The sequence below is a fragment of the Salvelinus sp. IW2-2015 genome, linkage group LG2 (genome assembly GCF_002910315.2).
Source record: "Salvelinus sp. IW2-2015 linkage group LG2, ASM291031v2, whole genome shotgun sequence".
NCBI lineage: Eukaryota > Metazoa > Chordata > Actinopteri > Salmoniformes > Salmonidae > Salvelinus > Salvelinus sp. IW2-2015.
Window position 1 is genome coordinate 29,716,019 of NC_036839.1, and position 20,412 is coordinate 29,736,430.

Genomic DNA, 20,412 nt, shown 5'->3' on the forward strand with positions numbered 1-20,412 from the left:
CCACTGATGTTATTAGCTTTTTTTGTGCACAGTTGTGTGTGTTACTCACTCCTCGTCTGTGATGGACTCATGGCAGCTGTCACACACCCGCACCTCGAACTCGAAGCCCATGAGAGGGATGGTGGAGCGCTTGGCAGAGCACTTTCCACACACAGCCTGCCCACACTTCCTGCAGTGGTGCTGGGGGAGAGGAGATAGGAGACACTGAGGCTTGTGTTGGGCCTACTCGGCTGGCAGATAACGACAATGTGCATATATCTCACTCATGTAGACTCACAAACAGGTGAGGCCACACCAGGGCTGTTTTTCTGTATTTCACCATGCCATAGGAAGAACATAAAATAAGGACTTCTCCTGCCCTTTTGTGAACTACACCCGAGAGTGATAGTGACAGTATGGAGCCCACTGTACCTGGCGCAGGCCGATCTTCTTACTGTCCCACATCTGTTTGAAGTTCCAGAAGAATGGTTGCTCACACTTCTGACACGAGTCACTGTCCAGCCACTCTGGGGTCTGTGGGAACACACAGATAGACAGGTTGCAAACAAACCTTAAATACAGTAATTCTCAGGAATCAGCTTTCCCTTTCTCAATCCTACCTTTAACCATTTGAGTTAATAAAGGGAACTGACCCATAATCAGTGCTTAGGTATAACCTAAGTGAGAGATGGTTAGAGCCAAACAAAGCCATAGGTAGTCTACACAGATTCAGCAAACTATCTGCCATGTTGGCACTGAACACCTCATTTGCATTCAGTACATGAACATTCAAATTTTCATTCAGAGTTTGTCATTCTCTCTGTCTGTGCATCTATGGCTGTGGTTTAAAGCCACTCGGTCTGTTTCAGGTCTCACCCCCCCCCCCCCCCTCCCCTCCTCCCGCCATCCCTCACGGCCTTGAGGTTTCTCTTCCTCCCTCCTTCTGCTCCATCCCTCTATCTTTATCAGTCCATCCCTCACCTCCTGTCTGGTCACGTCCATGTTCCAGATGACGATGCCTCCATCTGAGCTGCAGGAAATCAGTTGACGTGTGTGTGGCGCATAGCACAGGCCCTGGACCTTATCACTGCATAGTTAACACACACACACACACGGATGCAGTATATAAAGCTTGATTTGATGATTACATTTCATACATTCTATCCACAAGTGCTCTCGGTTTTCCATTTTGCGGACTCAGACACCTTCTCCAACTGCATGACTATACATGTATCAGCCTAAAGTTATGGATCATTACTTAACAGAAACACCCCTTAGGAGACTACTAGAGGCATTTCAACAGTTTCTAAGACTGTATCATCCAGATGAATACATTGGGGTTTTAATACTACATTGGGATTACATTTGAAGACTATATTGGACGACCATGTTGACGTTCAGTGTGCAAGTCTTACTTGTGTCCCTGCAGTTCTATGGCGGTGCCTTTGCGTCCCCCGATGTCCCACATGATGATGGAGTGATCTGAGCTGCCAGAGAACAACACTCTCTGGGCCGGGTCCCAACACAGTGCCGTCACGTTGCCTAGAGACAGCAGAACACTTAACACACATTCTTTAGATCGTACTGGAGATAACAAACATTCCCAGCCACTGGATCTTTAACTTGACCTGGTCAAGGCTGCACCAAGTGGAACAAACTAAAGAAACAAACTAAAACGGCTCACTGAGTTTCTACTTCTTGGTAAGACAGCAAATGCACATCCACCCCCCACCCCCCCATAACAGAAGGACAACTTGATTATTTACTTGTAATTTTAAAATATGCTGCAAATTCATCACGTCAAATATAAGCCAGTACACCAGGCACCAAATATTATCTATTGTCCTCTTAACACCCACTCCCGTCCTGTAGCTCTTCCACCATCCCATGTACATACAACTGTTTATTATTGTGAAGTTAAATTACCACCAAAAAGTAAGAAAGAGCAGAAAAGTAGGGTCAAAATAAAAAAGTGGAGAAAGAGAAAAATGATTTAAAGAAAATAGGGAGAAGTCAAAACAAGAGACGACCAGACGGGACAGGAGGGGAAAACAAAGGACCAGACTAGTGGATAAGTTGCCAGTTAGAAGAGATATAATAATTAGGTAGGAAGTGCCATATTTGGGGTTGCCTGGGGGCAGTGTCGGATATAAATGGTTCCAAGATTGTGTAAAAGTCCTTCAGTTTGTTATTTAGTTTGAAGATGGATATCTCCAGGGAGGCTAGGTCAGACCATAAACTAAGCCAGTGTATGGTTGAAACATTGGATCTGCTTTTCGAGTTGAACAGTATCCCTTTATTTCAGATTGTTAATGAGATCAAAATAGTCATTAGAAGAAACACAGGGGTCGTCATCATCAAAATAGTGTAGTATACAGAGTGAAGGGGATGAAAACATAGTGTAGTATACAGAGTGAAGGGGATGAAAACATAGTGTAGTATACAGAGTGAAGGGATGAAAGCATTTAGCTGTAGTATACAGAGTGAAGGGGATGAAAACATAGTGTAGTATACAGAGTGAAGGGGATGAAAAACATAGTGTAGTATAACAGTAGGAAGGGATGAAAACATAGTGTAGTATACAGAGTGAAGGGGATGAAAACATAGTGTAGTATACAGAGTGAAGGGGATGAAAACATAGTGTAGTATACAGAGTGAAGGGGATGAAAACATAGTGTAGTATACAGAGTGAAGGGGATGAAAACATAGTGTAGTATCACAGAGTGAAGGGAGTGAAAACATAGTGTAGTATACAGAGTGAAGGGGATGAAAACATAGTGTAGTATACAGATGAAGGGGATGAAAACATAGTGTAGTATACAGAGTGAAGGGGATGAAAACATAGTGTAGTATACAGAGTGAAGGGGATGAAAACATAGTAATATGGAGGATGACAGACAATGCTGAGAACTTGTTTCCAGTAATCCTCAATGATGGGACAAAGCCAGAACGCAGTCTTTTATTTTTGGCAGAAAAGACACACAAGCGAATCAACAAGCCCCATCAGCCACCAAGTTCCATAGATATTGTGGAATTTATGTAGGACTTCATACTGGATAAGTTTAATTTTCTTATTACATGAGATGCTGTGGGCGGTGGTAAATACTTTCTTCTGGGCTTCCCTGTTAAGGGAGATGTCCAAATCGCTGGTTCCATTTCTCTAGGGAGGATAGAGCATCACCTACTCCTGTCAGTTTTTTAAACATTTTGGAAGTAATATTTATTGAACTCCGGTTGGCTAAGAGCAATCGGCTTAGCTCTGAGACACGTTGTTGCTTCGGATTGAATTGCAATTTAGATTTAAGTAGCTGTTTAATCTGTAGGTACTGAACACTTGAGGAGCTATTCAAATGATTCATTTTCTGTATCTATACTGAACAAAAATATAAAACGCAACAATGTCAACGATTTTACTGAGTTATAGTTCATAGAAGGAAATTAGTCAATTGAAATAAATTAATTAGGCCCTAATCAATAGATGTCATGACTGGGCAGGGGCGCAGCCATGGGGAGCCAGGCCCACCCTATCAGAATGAGTTTTTCCCCACAAAAGGGCTTTATTAGAGACAGAAATAGTCCTCAGTTTTATCAGCTGACCGGGTGGATGGTTTCAGACGATCCTGCATGTGAAGAAGCCGAATGTGGGGGTCCTGGGCTGGTTACATGAGTTCTGCGGTTATGAGGCCAGTTGGACATACTGCAAAATTCTCTAAAACGGCGTTGGAGGTGCGATACGGTAGAGAAATTAACATTAAATTCTATAGCAACAGATCTGGTGGACATTCCTGAAGTCAGCATGCCAATTGCATGCTCCCTCGAAACCTGGAGACATCTGTGGCATTGTGTTGTGTGACAAAACTTTTTAGTGGCCTTTTATTGTCCCCAGTACAAGGTACACCTGTGTAACGATCATGCTGTTTAATCATCTTATTGATATGCCACACCGGTCAGGTGGATGGATTATCTTGGCAAAGGAGAAATGCTCACTAACAGGGATGTAAACAAATTTGGGCACACAATTTGAGAGAAATTAGCTTTTTGTGAGTATGGAAAACTTCTCGGATCTTTAATTTCAGTTCATGAAACATGGGACCAACACTTTACATGTTGCGTTTATATTTTAGTTCAGTACTTAAATTAAATGTCCTTTATCAAGTAACTGGTGGATGCTTGTCCATGCTTCCAGTGTATTTAATGTGAAGGGATTGGAAAAGGGCAGTTTTTCAACAGATTGAAAAATATAGGGAAGATCTTGAATTTTAAGTGGTTTTACGCAGGAGTCTTCTATATCAATCCAGGAAGGTGAGTTTACACTTATATAATTGAGCCATTTGGCTATGTTATTAATTTCAAAGGCCAAATAATAATTTAGAAAGTCTGGTGCTGCTAGTCTGCTTTTGGGTTTACAGTATTGTAATATAGTAAGTTTAATTCTGGCCTTTCTCTGTCTCCAATAAAATCTTGAGATTTTATGAATGGTTAAGGGTATCAAACCATTTCTGTGGGGGGGACACTGGAATCATTTTAAATGTATTAATACGACCGGCAAGAGACAGAGGAAGAGGTCCATCTTTCGAGATCTTCTTTGACCAATTTCAATAGTTGAGGGAAATTATATTCAAACAATTTATCTAGCCTGTGTGGTACTTAATTTAATTAAGTTGGAGTCTGGCCTGTAATAGTCGCTTAGGAATATCATTGGTTTGAATGGATGCAAGGAGGGTATCAAGAGCATTGACATTTTTCTCAAGTTCCTATTTTATTTTCCTTCTTTGCTGAGCAGAATGAGAATTTTTACTCTAAGTACAACTTTAGCAGTTTCCCAGATTAGCATTGGAAATTTGGGACATCAAAGATGCATTACTGATGGAAAGGTCTATACGGGAATACGTTTTATGATGAGGTGAGAAATAGGTATACTCTCTCTTGTCTGGATTGAAGAGAAGCCAAATATCCACCATACCTTGTTCTATCATGTATCCTTTAATGGTCCTGTGGCGCTTGTTGAATGCATGTGCCATGGCACCTGTCAACTAGTGGGTCAAGAACAGTGTTAAAGTCCCCAATTTAGAATTCTTGTAAATGCTTGAAGATTAAATACAAAAATTGAGGACAGCCAGTATTGGGACCATATAAATTCAGTATGGTGTATGATTGATTGTACCATGAATTAAGATGAAGCGCCCTTCAGTCTTTAAAAAAAATACATGAGTTTAAATAGTGTTTATTTTTTGAGGATGGCAACCCCTCTGCTCTTGGGAGTTAAAGGAAGAATAGTAAAATTGGCCTATTCACTTTGTGTGTAATTTTTCATGTTCAAAGTCAGTTAGATGTGTTTCTTGTAATAAACATATCTGACTTGAACTGCCTGAGAGGGGAGAGGATTCTCAACCATTTTTGGGGGGGTGAATTTATTCCTCTAAAGTTCCAAGAGGATGCAGTTAGAGTTGCATCACTCAGTTTAGGTTGGCATTCAAATATATGTGGTATTAATACAGTATTATACATGTCTATGATCGTCAATGTAAATGTTGCTGAGAATATGGCATACCAGGGATCCCATTAATCTAACAGGCAGTTTGATCAGGCAGCAGCTAGAGAGTAAGACAAAAAGGATCGACCTTCGAAACATATAACGCACAACTAATGACATACACATTCAGTAAGCAGGACAACAGAAAACAAATACAATGATGCATTGAATGAATGTTGAGAACTTAAAGTGAATTGCCTCAGGCCACTGGGGGTTTACGCTCATGTAAATGTAACGGATGTGAAATGGCTAGCTAGTTAGCGGGTACGCGCTAATAGCGTTTCAATCAGTTACGTCACTTGCTCTGAAACCTAGAAGTAGTGGTTCCCTTGCCCTGCAAGGGCCACGGCCTTTGTGGAGCGATGGGTAACGATGCTTCGTGGGCGACCGTTGTTGATGTGTGCAGAGGGGTCCCTGGTTCGCGGCCGAGGTTGGGGCGAGGGGACGGTTTAAAGTTATACTGTTACGGTTGATGCTGTTGACCCGGATCACTGGTTGCTGCGGAAAAGGAGGAGGTTGAAAGGGGGTGAGTGTAACGGATGTGAATGGCTAGCTAGTTGCGGGTACGCGCTAATAGCGTTTCAATCCGTTACGTCACTTGCTCTGAAACCTAGAAGTAGTGGTTCCCTTGCTCTGCAAGGGCCGCGGCTTTTGTGGAGCGATGGGTAACGACGTTCTGCTGCCTGCAACATCCTCCAGCATGACCGGTTTGGCGGTGGGTCAGTCATGGTGTGGGGTGGCATTTCTTTGGGGGGCCGCACAGCCCTCCATGTTCTCGCCAGAGGTAGCCTGACTGCCATTAGGTACCGAGATGAGATCCTCAGACCCTTGTGAGACCATATGATGGTGCGGTTGGCCTGGGTTCCTCCTAATGCAAGACAATGCAGACCTCATGTGGCTGGAGTGTGTCAGCAGTTCCTGCAAGAGGAAGGCATTGATGCTATGGACTGGCCCGCCCGTTCCCCAGACCTGAATCCAATTGAGCACATCTGGGACATCATGTCTCGCTCCTCCACCAAAGCCACGTTGCACCACAGACTGTCCAGGAGTAGGCGGATGCTTTAGTCAGGTCTGGGAGGAGATCCCTCAGGAGACCATCCGCCACCTCATCAGGAGCATGCCCAGGCGTTGTAGGGAGGTCATACAGGCACGTGGAGGCACACACACTACTGAGCCTCATTTTGACTTGTTTTAAGGACATTACATCAAAGTTGGATCAGCCTGTAGTGTGGTTTTCCACTTTAATTTTGAGTGTGACTCCAAATCCAGACCTCCATGGGTTGATAAATTTGATTTCCATTGATCATGTGTGATTTTGTTGTCAGCACATTCAACTATGTAAAGAAAAAAGTATTTAATAAGAATATTTCATTCATTCAGATCTAGGATGTGTTATTTTAGTGTTCCCTTTACTTTTTTGAGCAGTTGTATTAAGTTAAAATAAAAGCGTTCATTCAGTATTGTTGTAATTGTCATTAAAAATCGGCCGATTATTCGGTATCTGCTTTTTTTGGTCCTCCAATAATCGGTATCGGCATTGAAAAATCATAAATCGGTCGACCTCTACCCTATACAGTGCATTTAAAAAGTATTTTAGACCCCTTGACTTTTTCCACATTTTGTTATGTTATTCTAAAATGTATTAAATTATTTTTTTCCTCCTCAATCTACACACAAAAACCCATAATGATAAAGTAAACACAAAGGAATTGTCCGTAGACTTCCAAGACAGGATTGTGTCGAGGCACAGATGTGGGGAAGGGCACAGAAACATTTATGCAGTATTGAAGGTCCCCAAGAACACAGTGGCCTCATCATTTGTAACTGGAAGAAGTTTGGAACCAAGACTCTGTCCTAGAGCTGGCCGCCCGGGCCAAACTGAGCAAATCGGGTTTGATTCCCTCTGTGGAGATGGGAGAACATTCCAGAAGAACAACCATCTCTGCAGCACTCCACCAATTAGAACTGTATGATAGAGTGGCTAAACAGAAGCCACTCCTCAGTAAAAGGCACATGACAGCCCACTTGGAGTTTGCCAAAAGTCACCTAAAAACTCTCAGACCATGAGAAACAAGATTTTCTGTTTTGATGAAACCAAGATTGAACTCTTTGGCCTGAATGCCAAGCGTCACGTCTGGAGGAAACCTGGCACCATCTCTACGGTGAAGCATGGTTGTAGCAGCATCATGCTGTGGGGATGTTTTTCAGCGGCAGGGATTGGGAGACTAGTCAGGATCAAGGCAAAGATGAACGGAGCAAATTACAGCGAGATCCTTGATGGAAACATGCTCCAGAGTGCTCAGGACCTCAGACTGGGGCGAAGGTTCACCTTCCAAAAGGTGAACAACACTAAGCACACAGCCAAGACAACGCAAGAGTGACTTCGGAACATCTCTGAATGTCCTTGAGTGGCCCAGCCAGAGACTGGAACCTAATTGAACATCTCTGGAGAGACCTGAAAATAGCTGTGCAGAGCTTGAGAGGATCTGCAGAGAAGAATGGGAGAAACTCCCCAAATACAGGTGGTCCAAGCTTGTAGCGTCATACCCAAGAAGACACGAGGCTGTAATCGCTGCCAAAATGTGCTTTAACAAAGTACTGAGTAAAGCATCTGAATACTTATGTAAATGTGATATCAGTTTAAAAAAGTATATAAATTAGCAAAAACTGCACAATTTTTTATATTTTTTTTGCTTTGTCATTATGGGGTATTGTGTGTAGATTGATGAGGGAAAAAACGAGTTAATTAATTTTAGAATAAGGCTGTAACCTAACAATCTGGAAAAAGTCCAGGGGTTTGAATACTTTCAGAAGGCACTGTATCCTAGTCTACTCTTTCAGGTAATACATTCAATGTATTAGCCTTATGTTGAGCTAATTAATAATGGGTTATGCATTATAAGCTTCTAACTTTTAGCCTCTGTCTCTTGCGCAATACGCAAGCACCTGTGCTGTCACGCCCTGACCTTAGAAATCCTTTTTATGTCTCTATTTTGGTTTGGTCAGGGTGTGAGTTGGGGTGGGTATTCTATGTTCTATTGTTTGTATTTCTATGTTTTGGCCGGGTAGGGTTCTCAATCAGGGACAGCTGTCTATCGTTGTCTCTGATTGAGAACCATACTTTAGGTAGCCCTTTTTCCCACCTGTCTTTGTGGGAAGTTGACTTTGTTTATGGCACATAGCCTTTAGCTTCACGGTTTGTTTTGTAGTGTTCATTGCTTTGTTCGGCGTCTTTTCTCATAAAAGGAAAATGTACGCTTACCACGCTGCACCTTGGTCCAGTTCTTACGACGGCCGTGACATGTGCTCCACTGGCCTCTCCTTAAAAAACACTAAACTCTTGGAGTCCCATGCAGGAACAGCTACACTAGAATAGCTTGCTGGACATCATTTTTATAGCATTTCTTATACCAATAGACTATTCGAGGAGAGATGCAAGCTGTTTTTTGCTGAATGTTAAATACAGCAGCCAATAGAACTCATGGGTAGTTTGAAAGAAGAGTGAATGCACGATGGCGGTAGGCTATAGCAGTTATTTATTCAGACCCATAACCATTCAATCTTCGTGAAGAGAAGTGAATGCCTTCTGCATCTAATACTAGTCCTATATTATTCAAAGACCCCATTAGAATGATGAAGATAAGGACAACGAAATGTATTTCATTTAAATGTTGAAAGCAAGGAAGGAATGAAGCAACAGAGAGAGAAAGGTAGGCTAATAACATTAGAGGAAATATTATGAAAGGTATAAATGAGTCAGCCTATTAATTATACAAATAGGCCTTATTATATTTCAAAATTAAAATCAAATTCACTAGCCTATACTTGTAAATTTGTTGGCAGCGTGTTCTCTTCTACTTTATCATGGTTTGAACAATGTGCGTAATTTCAATCCATATAATTCAGCATGTTAATGTAGGGCTCATAAAATGTATTTAATTACTGGATCATCAGACTCAGGTAGCATCAGGTTTGAATTTTCATGCTGATCAAAGCCCTAATAAAACCCAGACATATTTATATGCTTCATAATGCTTTTGAATGACACTTCCGGTTTTGTTGGGAAATACTTGGTTACCCAGGAGAAAAGTGATTTATTCTCAGGATGGAACATTTGTAAAATACAGGGAAAATATTCAACCCTAATGTGTAACTCTACTGATAAGACAGGCCTGGAATAGTGGTGCTGTCAGCAGTTGTCAGTCACACGCTCTTCTGTCAATATAGGAAGTAGGAGATGTGACTATGCTACAACAGCTGACCCCAGATCAGAACATAGGGTTTGTAAATAGCTGTGAGGGCTCATTAGCTCTGTCACTGCTAGCAGGGGATTGAGTGGTCGGAGGGACAGTCAGTAGGTAACAGATCTACATGATTTTTCCAGACCTGGGTTTAAAATAGTATTTGTGTTTTCTTTCAAATATTTAGGGTCACTTTATTTGGTTTCCACTGCGTAATGAACCAATGGAGTAGTCCAAAAAGGGCAACCCCCCCCAGCTGGAGTTTTAAGGCTGGTGGAGGATGGGATAGTAGAGGACGAGTGTTGTGTTCCAACGTGGGATGTAGTAGTAGTACCTGTGTGTCCTTTGAAGGTGGTAACCAGACTACAGCTGTCCTGCTCCAGCTTCAGGATGGTCACCTGACCAGAGTGGTCACCCACAAAGGCGTGCCTTGTCTCCACATCAAACCTGGGAGAGGTTGTGTCAAGGACGGTCTCCAGCAAAAACATGACAGTGGCAATGACTGATTTAAAGAGGCAATCTGCAGTTGCTACATTCATTTTTGGCTATATAAATGAATGATATGTACCCATAGATTATTGAAGAATATAACGTATAAATGCCTCATGACCTTAGTTCAACTATCGTACCACATCAGAACTGAAAATAATGAGCTTGTTTGACTCCAATGTTAGTAAATAAAGTAAATGTATTTGTTTTTTAAAGAACATGGTTAAAACTATAATTGTGGTATCATGAATGGTCAGTCCTTGCATCCATAGCTCTGTCTATGAATTTGAGAGTAGTTACATTTCTAATCTTTTTACCTAAACATGGGCGGGAAAATACTTTATTGTTTAACTACAGATTGCTACTTTAACTGAACAATTTGCATCTGAGCAACTTCACACACATTTACTCTATTCTCAAAGTGTTACCTTGTTGAAACCTACTGGATCTGATCTGAATGTGGTTCACTCTTCAGAGAAAGGTTGACTGCATATCCAACAAAAACTAAACATCCCATTTCAGTAAACTTACCACAACAATCAACTGTTCATTAGCTACAAAATCATATATACTTAGTCTCTGAGCTCAAGAGAGTCCTTTCAGTGACCTTCTGAGGGCGCAGCCAGGAACACAGTTCTCCCTGTGACCTGGATACAAGAGGCCAGAACAATTAGTCAGAGAGGAAAAAAAGACAAATCTTCTCACTTAGCATAATGTAACTTCTCCTTCTTCTGAAAAAGGTTGCTGTACTAATCTGACCCTAGGCCAACTCAGAACTGTGGCTGTTATGGAGAATTAGCTGGATGACATACTAAAGAAAATACACGTTCCAAGTCGATTTCTTTAAATTTCAACAATTTTAGGTTGTTGAAAACCTTTAAGTTTTGCCTTGATGACAGCTTTGCACACTCTTGGCATTCTCTCAACCAGCTTCACCTAGAATGCTTTTCCAACATTCTTGAAGGAGTTCCCACATATGCTGAGCACTTGATGGCTGCTTTTCCTTCACTCTGCGGTCCAACGCATCCCAAACCATCTCAATTGGGTTGAGGTCGGGTGATTGTGGAGGACAGGTCATCTGATGCAGCACTCATCACTCTCCTTCTTGGTCAAATATCCCTTACACAGCCTGGAGGTGTGTTGGTCATTGTCCTGTTGAAAAACAAATGCTAGTCCCACTAAGCACAAACCAGATGGGATGGCATATCACTGCAGAATGCTGTGGTAGCCATGCTGGTTAAGTGTGCTTTGAATTCTAAATGAATCACTGACAGTGTCACCAGCAAAGCACCCCCACACCATAACACCTCCTCCTCCATGATTCACGGTGGGAAACACATATGCAGAGATCATCCGTTCACCTACTCTGCGTCTCACAAACACACGGCGGTTGGAACCAAAAATTTCAAATTTGGACTCAGACAAAAGGACAGATTTCCACCGGTTTAATGTCCATTGCGCGTGTTTCTTGCCCCAAGCAAGTCTCAGCTTCTTATTGGGGTCCTTTAGTAGTGGTTTCTTTGCACCAATTCGACCATGAAGGCCTGATTCACGCAGTCTCCTCTGAACAGTTGATGTTGAGATGTGTTCGTTACTTGAACTCTGTGAAGCATTTATTTGGGCTGCAATTTCTGAGGCTGGTAACTCTAATGAACTTATCGTCTGCAGCAGGGGTCTTCCTTTCCTGTGGCGGTCCTCATGAGAAACAGTTTCATCATAGCGCTTGATGGTTTTTGCGACTGCACTTGAAGAAACGTTAAAAGATCTTGACATTTTCCGCATTGACTGACCTTCATGTCTTAAAGTAATGACGGACTGTCGTTTCTCTTAGCTTATTTGAGCTGTTCTTGCCACAATATGGCCACGGTATTTTACCAAATAGGGCTATCTTCTGTATACCACCCCTACCTTGTCACAACACAACTGATTGGCTCAAACACATTAAGGAAAGAAAGAAATTCCACAACGTACTTTTAACAAAGGCACACCTGTTAATTGAAATGCATTCCAGGTGACTACCTCATGAATCTGGTGGAGAGAATGCCAAGAGTGTGTAATGCTGTCATCAAGGCAAAGGGTGACTCGGCCACTCAGGAACATTCACTGTCTTCTTGGTAAGCAAATCGTGTAGATTTGGCCTTGTGTTTTAGGTTATTGTCCTGCTGAAAGGTGAATTAATCTTCCAGTGTCTGGTGGAAAGCAGACTAAACCAGGTTTTCCTCTAGGATTTTGCCTGTGCTTAGCGCCATTTCTTCTCCCCAGTCTTTAACAATTACAAACATACATGATACAGCCACCACTATGCTTGACAATATGGAGAGTGGTACTCAGTCATGTGTTGGATTTGCCCCCAACACAACACTTTGTATTCAGGACAAAAAGCTTTATGCTTTGCCACATTTTTTTCAATATTACATTAGTGACTTGTTGCAAACAGGATGCATGTTTTGGAATAATTACAGATAATTGTATGTGTGGGGTACAGATGAGATAGTAATTCAAAAGTCATGTTAAACTATTATTGCACACAGGAGTGAGTCCATGCAATTTGTGAGATATTATTAAGCACATTTTTACTCCTGTACATATTTAGGCCTGCCATAACAAAGGGGTTGAATACTTATTGACTCAAGACATTTCAGCTTTTCATTTTTAATTCATTTCTAAACATTTAAAAAAACATTATTCCACTGACATTATAGGGTATTGTGTAGGCAGGGATTTTTATTTTATTTAATACATTTTAAATTCAGGCTGTAACAACAAAATGTGGAAAAAGTAAAGGGGTGTGAATACTTTGAAGGCATTGTACAGTCGTGGCCAAAAGTTTTGAGAATGACACAAATATTAATTTCCACAAAGTTTGCTGCTTCAGTGTCTTCAGATATTTTTGCCAGATGTTACTATGGAATACTGAAGTACAATTACAAGCATTTCATAAGTGTCAAAGGCTTTTATTGACAATTATATGAAGTTGTTGCAAAGAGTCAATATTTGCAGTGTTGACCCTTCTTTTTCAAGACCTCTGCAATCCGCCCTGGCATGCTGTCAATTAACTTCTGGGCCACATCCTGACTGACGGCAGCCCATTCTTGCATAATCAATGCTTGGAGTTTGTCAGAATTTGTGGGTTTTTGTTTGTCCACCCGCCTCTTGAGGATTGACCACAAGTTCTCAATGGAATTAAGGTCGGGGGAGTATCCTGGCCATGGACCCAAAATATCGATGTTTTGTTCTCCGAGCCACTTAGTTATCACTTTTGCATTATGGCAAGGTGCTCCATCATGCTGGAAAAGGCATTGTTCGTCGCCAAACTGTTCCTGGATGGTTGGGAGAAGTTGCTCTCGGAGGATGTGTTGGTACCATTCTTTATTCATGGCTGTGTTCTTAGGCAAAATTGTGAGTGAGACCACTCCCTTGGCTGAGAAGCAACTCCACACATGAATGGTCTCAGGATGCTTTACTGTTGGCATGACACAGGACTGATGGTAGTGCTCACCTTGTCTTCTCCGGACAAGCTTTTTTCCAGATGCCCCAAACAATCAGAAAGGGGATTCATCAGAGAAAATGACTTTACACCAGTCCTCAGCAGTCCAATCCCTGCACCTTTTGCAGAATATCAGTCTGTCCCTGATGTTTTTCCTGGAGATAAGTGGCTTCTTTGCTGCCCTTCTTGACACCAGTCCATCCTCCAAAAGTCTTCGCCTAATTGTGCGTGCAGATGCACTCACACCTGCCTGCTGCCATTCCTGAGCAAGCTCTGTACTGGTGGTGCCCTGATCCCGCAGCCGAATCAACTTTAGGAGACGGTCCTGGCGCTTGCTGGACTTTCTTGGGCGCCCTGAAGCCTTCACAACAATTGAACCGCTCTCCTTGAAGTTCTTGATGATCCAATAAATGGTTGATTTAGGTGCAATCTTACTGGCAGCAATATCCTTGCCTGTGAAGCCCTTTTTGTGCAAAGCAATGATGACGGCACGTGTTTCCTTGCAGGTAACCATGTTTGACAGAGGAGGAACAATGATTCCAAGCACCACCCTCCTTTTGAAGCTTCCAGTCTGTTATTTGAACTCAATCAGCATGACAGAGTGGTCGCCAGCCTTGTCCTCGTCAACACTCACACCTGTGTTAACGAGAGAATCACTGACATGATGTCAGCTGTTCCTTTTGTGGCAGGGCTGAAATGCAGTGGAAATGTTTTGGGGGGATTCAGTTCATTTGCATGGCAAAGAGAGACTTTGCAATTAATTGCAATTCATCTGATCACTCTTCATAACATTCTGGAGTATATGCAAATTGCCATTATACAAACTGAGGCAGCAGACTTTGAAAATTAATATTTTTGTCATTCTCAAAACTTCTGGCCACAACTGTATGTGGCATAGCAACATCATGTGAATAGCATAGAAAGAGTAGAATAGGTTGTTTCTGACTGATGAAGGATACTGTAGTCCAGAGACCCAGGCGGTGGTGCGGTATAACCCCAGCTGTGTTCCACTCTCAGAGCAGTGCCAGGTGAGGTTCTTGTCCTGTCCTGTACTAAGGACCCACTCCATCTCCAACACAAACAGCACCACTGTCACTTTGCCCTGGTGGGCTAAAAAACACACACACATGAAACACGTCATGATAATAAAACAGTTTTAAAAATACAGGTAAATATGACCAAACATAGTATACAGTAGATGGACTGGTTCTTTGCATCCTCAATCTTAGCTTATTGCTTTTAGAGGTCTTGCAGATAAAACCAAGCAAAGTGCCATGAAGAGAAAAAAATCCATTATTTTGACTGGTTTAATCCCTTCCTGCCATTGACCGGAGTCAGCTGAGTCACACAGAGAACACAGCCTGTGTCTACACTTCCCTTCTCACCCTCATAGGTTCTTTCCGGGGTCATCTTGTTGTAGTCTTCAGACAGGATGAACTCCTGAAACACAGGAAGTATGTCACTCACTGGTTTTCCCAATAAGTAGTGCAATATTTATATCATATGGGACATACTTTTGGGACAAAATTGCCCAGCGCTTAAAATAACCTTACGATGAGCCCTAAGCAAAAAGTGCTTAGCTTTAAAATGATATCCATGTTATTTTTAGACAGGCAATGTATTCTGCAAATAAATCCCATAATCTACACATAATGACAAAGGTTTTACAGCACCCCAGGCCTACACATCCAATGAGATCACCAATTACAAAAATGTGAGGGCAATTATTCTATAACTCGCTTCAATTTCCCAGTGAAACTGCCTGGGTGACCAAGCCATTCCTGAAGATGAAAGCATATTTACTATCCCAGTGTTGATTGATCCACCTAACTGCTTAGCCAATCATGCAAGAGATTACTCAGAGATGCAAACCCTCTGGGAGTATCGATCAGTGCTGGGTGTCTGGAGAAGCAAAGACTCGGTGAAAGATTAACACAGTAGCTACTCAGTGACCCGCTGATGTGAAACCATGACAACCAGCCCCCAATCTGACCCTGGCACTGGGGTACAAGCTTTGGTAGCCATATGCGTGTCAGGATTGAGGCTGGATGCTAAGTAGAAAAGTATGTATGTAACGCCCATTCTTGAGTGTATGTTAAAACTACAGAAAATGTCACTTACAGAGATGGTTCCATTCTCCATTCCCACAGACAGCCTCCTGGTCTCTGGGTTAAAGGACATACAGGAGCATGAAGCTACAAAAAGAAAGAAATGACAAGTCTAAGAAAAGTTGGTGTGTATATAAGTGTGTGGGGGCAAAAAGGCACCCAGCAGGGCGTTACAATGAAATATATCCTAACCGGTTGTGTACTTTATTAAAACGAACAGATGCTAAAACAGATTCCATACAGACAGAATAGCTAACGACAGCTCACAAAATGAGGCCAATGGAGTTGCTAGGCCTAGATGCTTAACTCCATGCATGCATAATTAGCTAATGAGAGATGAGTACTAACCTGGCATAGTGTGATAGATGCTGGGCCAGTACTGGCCACTGTCTCTCTTCAACCATATCCGGATCGTCCTGCGGGTCAGATGCAAACTTTGGTAACGATATTACGGTAAAATCTACCTTAGGTTTTTATGCGACCACGTTTCCCAAAAACGCTTAAATATCTGCTCCGAATTAATATTCAAAAGATGTCTGCAGAAAGAATGGGGTGTCAGCTATAACATGGCACCTTGAGTTTGGAGGAAAAAAAACAGCAATTTTGTTGAAGTGGATTTAGACCCGGTAACGAAATTGCATCATGGGTCCCTGATCTGTACTACACAGAAACTCATATTTACAGATCATCACCGATCCGCCACCAAATTTCACAGTGGGTGCGAGACACTGTGGCTTGTAGGTCTCTCCAGGTCTGTGAAATTTGGTGGAGGATCGGTGATGATCTGGGGGTGCTTCAGCAAGGCTGGAATCGGGCAGATTTGTCTTTGTGAAGGACACATGAATCAAGCCACGTACAAGGTTGTCCTGGAAGAAMACKTGCTTCYTTCTGCTYTGAYAATGTTMCCCAACTCTGAGGATTGGTTTTTCCAGCAGGACAATGCTCCATGCCACACAGCCAGGTCAATCAAGGTGTGGATGGAGGACCACCATATCAAGACCCTGTCATGGCCAGCCCAATTTCCAGACCTGAACTCCATTGAAAACCTCTGGAATGTGATCAAGAGGAAGATGGATGGTCACAAGCCATTAAACATAGCCGAGATTCTTGAATTTTTGCACCAGAAGTGGCATAAAGTCACCCAACATCAATGAGAAAGACTGGTGGAGAGCATGCCAAGACGCATGAAAGCTGTGATTGAAAATCAGGGTTATTCCACCAAATATTAATTTCTGAACTCTTCCTAAGTTAAAACATTAGTATTGTGTTTGAAAATGAATATAAACTTATTTTCTTTGCATTATTTGAGGTCTGACAACACCATATTTTTGTTATTTTGACCAGTTGTCACTTTCTGCAAATAAATGTTCTAAATGACAATATTTATTTGGAATTTGGGAGAAATGTTGTCAGTAGTTTACCCAAACACATACCTATAAATAGAAAAACCAGAGAAACTGATAATTTTGCAGTGGTCTCTTAATTTTTTCCAGAGCTGTATGTGAAAATGGAGCGTTTTCTATGTTTTGTGGAAAAAATGAGGGGAATATAAGTGTTAACAATTTCATCCTGTTATTTTAACCAATTAGAGTAGGATTAATACCAAACATAGAAATGTGCAATTTTCACATACTGTATAATGTTGGGCTGGTGAGATGATGAATATGAAGTTGAACATTTTTGAAATTTCCCTTTAATAATTCATAAAGAAAATGAACACGAGTAAAATCACAATAACTAATTGATAGGTCTATCATTACTTGTTACTTATGTGACCTTTGAATGACTGGAATGAGCATGAGGTTGAAAATGTGGGAATTTTATTACACACTAGAGAGAGGTGACCAGTGGGCTTTCATGTCAGCTGACTGACAAGCCCGGTTGTTTTTATGCAACGTTTGCATGACAGTATATCAGTGGTCGATAAACAGACATACAGTGTAGAAGTCAGGTTTCTGATAAGATACATCTCTCTCTCTGCCTCTCTCAGCGGGGTGACATTGGTACACATCAAGACCAATGTGTACAAGTCTAACGGAGCAAAGACACTAGGTGACCATGACCAGCCAGAAAGAGCCATGACGACATGCTGCAAATAAAATAAGCTCAAGCTGACTAAACTCCATGGTGTAGGAAGTTTCTGATGACCTCAACCAACGGAATTGAGCAGAGACCAGGCTTTGTGGAATTCAGCTTTGGATACAGTGATTTCACCCAAGGTCAATCCTTTTTTTAAATTATTATGAAATGCTTGTGCCTAATTTTGTCTTCTGTAGTTGCATGCCTTTGTTTGCTGAAATCCATACTTTTTCAATAAATGCTACTCAAATATAGCATCTTGGGAAAAAGATATTTGCCCTTTCAGATTCTGCATATTTTTTTATACTGAATGTAACCAGATCTTCAACCAAAACCTAATATTAGATAAAGGGAACCTGAGTTTACAAATAAATAAATAAAATAAGTGTTTTTTTCTGTTAACAAATTTCTGCAACACCCAATTTCCCTGTGTGAAAAAGTAATTGCCCCCCTACACTCTCAATAACTGGCTGTTCCACCTTTAGCTGCAATGACTGCAACCAAATGCTTCCTGTAGTTGTTGATCAGTCTTTCACATCACTGTGGAGGAATTTTGGCCCACTCTTGCATGCAGAACTGCTTTAACTAATTTTTGCTCATTTTAAGTCCTGCCACAACAACTCAATTGGTATTAGGTCTGGACTTTGACTAGGCCATTCCAAAACGTTACATTTGTTGCTTTTTAGACATTTACATGTAGACTTGATTGTGTGTTTTGGATCATTGTCTTGCTGAATGACCTAGCTGCGCCTCAACTTCAGCTCACAGACAGACGGCCTGGCATTCTCCTGTAGAATTCTGATACAGAGCAGAATTCATGGTTCCTTCTATTAAGGCAAGTCGTCCAGGTCCTGAGGCAGCAAAGCATCCACAAACCATCACACTACTACCACCATGCTTGACCATTGGTATGAGGTTCTTACTGTAGAATGCTGTGATTAGTTTTTGCCAGGCATAAATGGGACCCATGTCATCCAAAAAGTTTACTCAAGTTTGCCAAAAAAAAAAAAGCACCTGGACTCTTGGAAGAATGTTCTATGGACAGATGACTCAAAAGTATAACTTTTTGGACGATATGGGTTTTGTGGAAAAATATACAGCAATTGATACTGCATTGATTCCATGTGTTATTTCAAAAAGTACAAATAAAGAAAAACCCTTGAATGGAGTAAGTGTCCAAACTTTTGACTGGTACCGTGTGTGTGCTATATATATTATATAAAACATACACAGTTGAAGTCGGAAGTTTACATACACCTTAGCCAAATACATTTAAACTCAGTTTTCACAATTCCTGACATTTAATCCTGGTAAAAATTCCCTGTATAAAGCCAGTTAGGATCACCACTTTATTTTAAGAATGTGAAATATCAGAATAATAGTAGAGAGAATGATTTTTCAGCTTTTATTAATTTCATCACAATCTCAGTGGGTCAGAAGTTTACATACACTCAGTATTTGGTAGCATTGCCTTTAAATTGTTTAACTTGGGTCAAACTTTGTGTAGCCTTCCACAAGCTTCCCACAATGTTGGGTGAATTTTGACACATTCCTCCTGACAGAGCTGGTGTAACCGAGTCAGGTTTGTAGGCCTCCTTGCTCGCACACGCTTTTTCAATTTTGCCCACAAATTTTCTATGGAATTGAGGTCAGGGCTTTGTGATGGCCACTTCAATACCTTGACTTTGTTGTCCTTAAGCCATTTTGATACAACTTTGGAAGTATGCTTGGGGTCATTGTCCATTTGGAAGACCCATTTGCGACCAAGCTTTAACTTCCTGACTGATGTCTTGAGATGTTGCTTCAATATATCCACATAATTTTCCTCCCTCATGATGCCATCTATTTTGTGAAGTGCACCAGTCCCTCCTGCAGCAAAGCACCCCCACAACATGATGCTACCACCCTCGTGCTCCACAGTTGGGAGGATGGCTTCTTCCCTCGTGGCTTCTTCCTTGCAGAGCGGCCTGTTGATATAGATACTTTTGTATCCGTTTCCTCCAGCATCTTCACAAGGTCCTTTGCAGTTGTTCTGGGATTGATTTGCACTTTCCGCACCAAAATACGTTCATCTCTAGGAGACAGAACGCGTCTCCTTCCTGAGCGGTATGACGGCTGCGTGGTCCCATGGTGTTTATACTTGCATACTACTGTTTGTACAGATGAACGTGGTACCTTCAGGCGTTTGGAAATTGCTCCCAAGGATGAACCAGACTTGTGGAGGTCTACAATTTTTTTCAGAGGTCTTGGCTGATTTCTTTTGATTTTCCCATGATGTCAAGCAAAGAGGCACTGAGTCTGAAGGTAGGCCTTGAAATACATCCACAGCTACACCTCCAATTGAGTCAAATTATGTCAATTAGCCTATCAGAAGCTTCTAAAGCCATGACATCATTTTCTGGAATTTTCTAATCTGTTTAAAGGCACAGTCAACTTAGTGTATGTAAACTTCTGACCTACTGGAATTGTGATATAGTGAATTATAAGTGAAATAGT

The 20,412-nt window shown here is 41.6% G+C and overlaps 1 protein-coding gene and 1 long non-coding RNA gene across 5 annotated transcripts in view; one reads left to right on the forward strand and one right to left on the reverse strand.

Annotated features, from left to right (window-relative positions):
* LOC111977897 (uncharacterized) overlaps positions 1-20,412 on the forward strand; it is a 176,937-nt gene that overhangs the window by 133,091 nt on the left and 23,434 nt on the right. The gene's annotated exons all lie outside the window — the stretch shown is intronic.
* The window catches only part of LOC111977937 (WD repeat and FYVE domain-containing protein 2), a 29,291-nt gene that overhangs the window by 5,875 nt on the left and 3,004 nt on the right, over positions 1-20,412 (reverse strand). For all 4 annotated transcript variants that reach the window (XM_024007707.2, XM_070448335.1, XM_024007721.2 and 1 more), the window contains exons 2-10: positions 16,186-16,253; positions 15,851-15,924; positions 15,115-15,169; positions 14,689-14,839; positions 10,088-10,200; positions 1,395-1,521; positions 961-1,066; positions 412-513; positions 50-180 (exon numbers count right to left, since the gene is read on the reverse strand). In XM_024007707.2, coding sequence (XP_023863475.1) covers positions 50-180; positions 412-513; positions 961-1,066; positions 1,395-1,521; positions 10,088-10,200; positions 14,689-14,839; positions 15,115-15,169; positions 15,851-15,924; positions 16,186-16,253 — 927 coding nt within the window. The remainder of the gene's footprint in view (positions 1-49; positions 181-411; positions 514-960; positions 1,067-1,394; positions 1,522-10,087; positions 10,201-14,688; positions 14,840-15,114; positions 15,170-15,850; positions 15,925-16,185; positions 16,254-20,412) is intronic.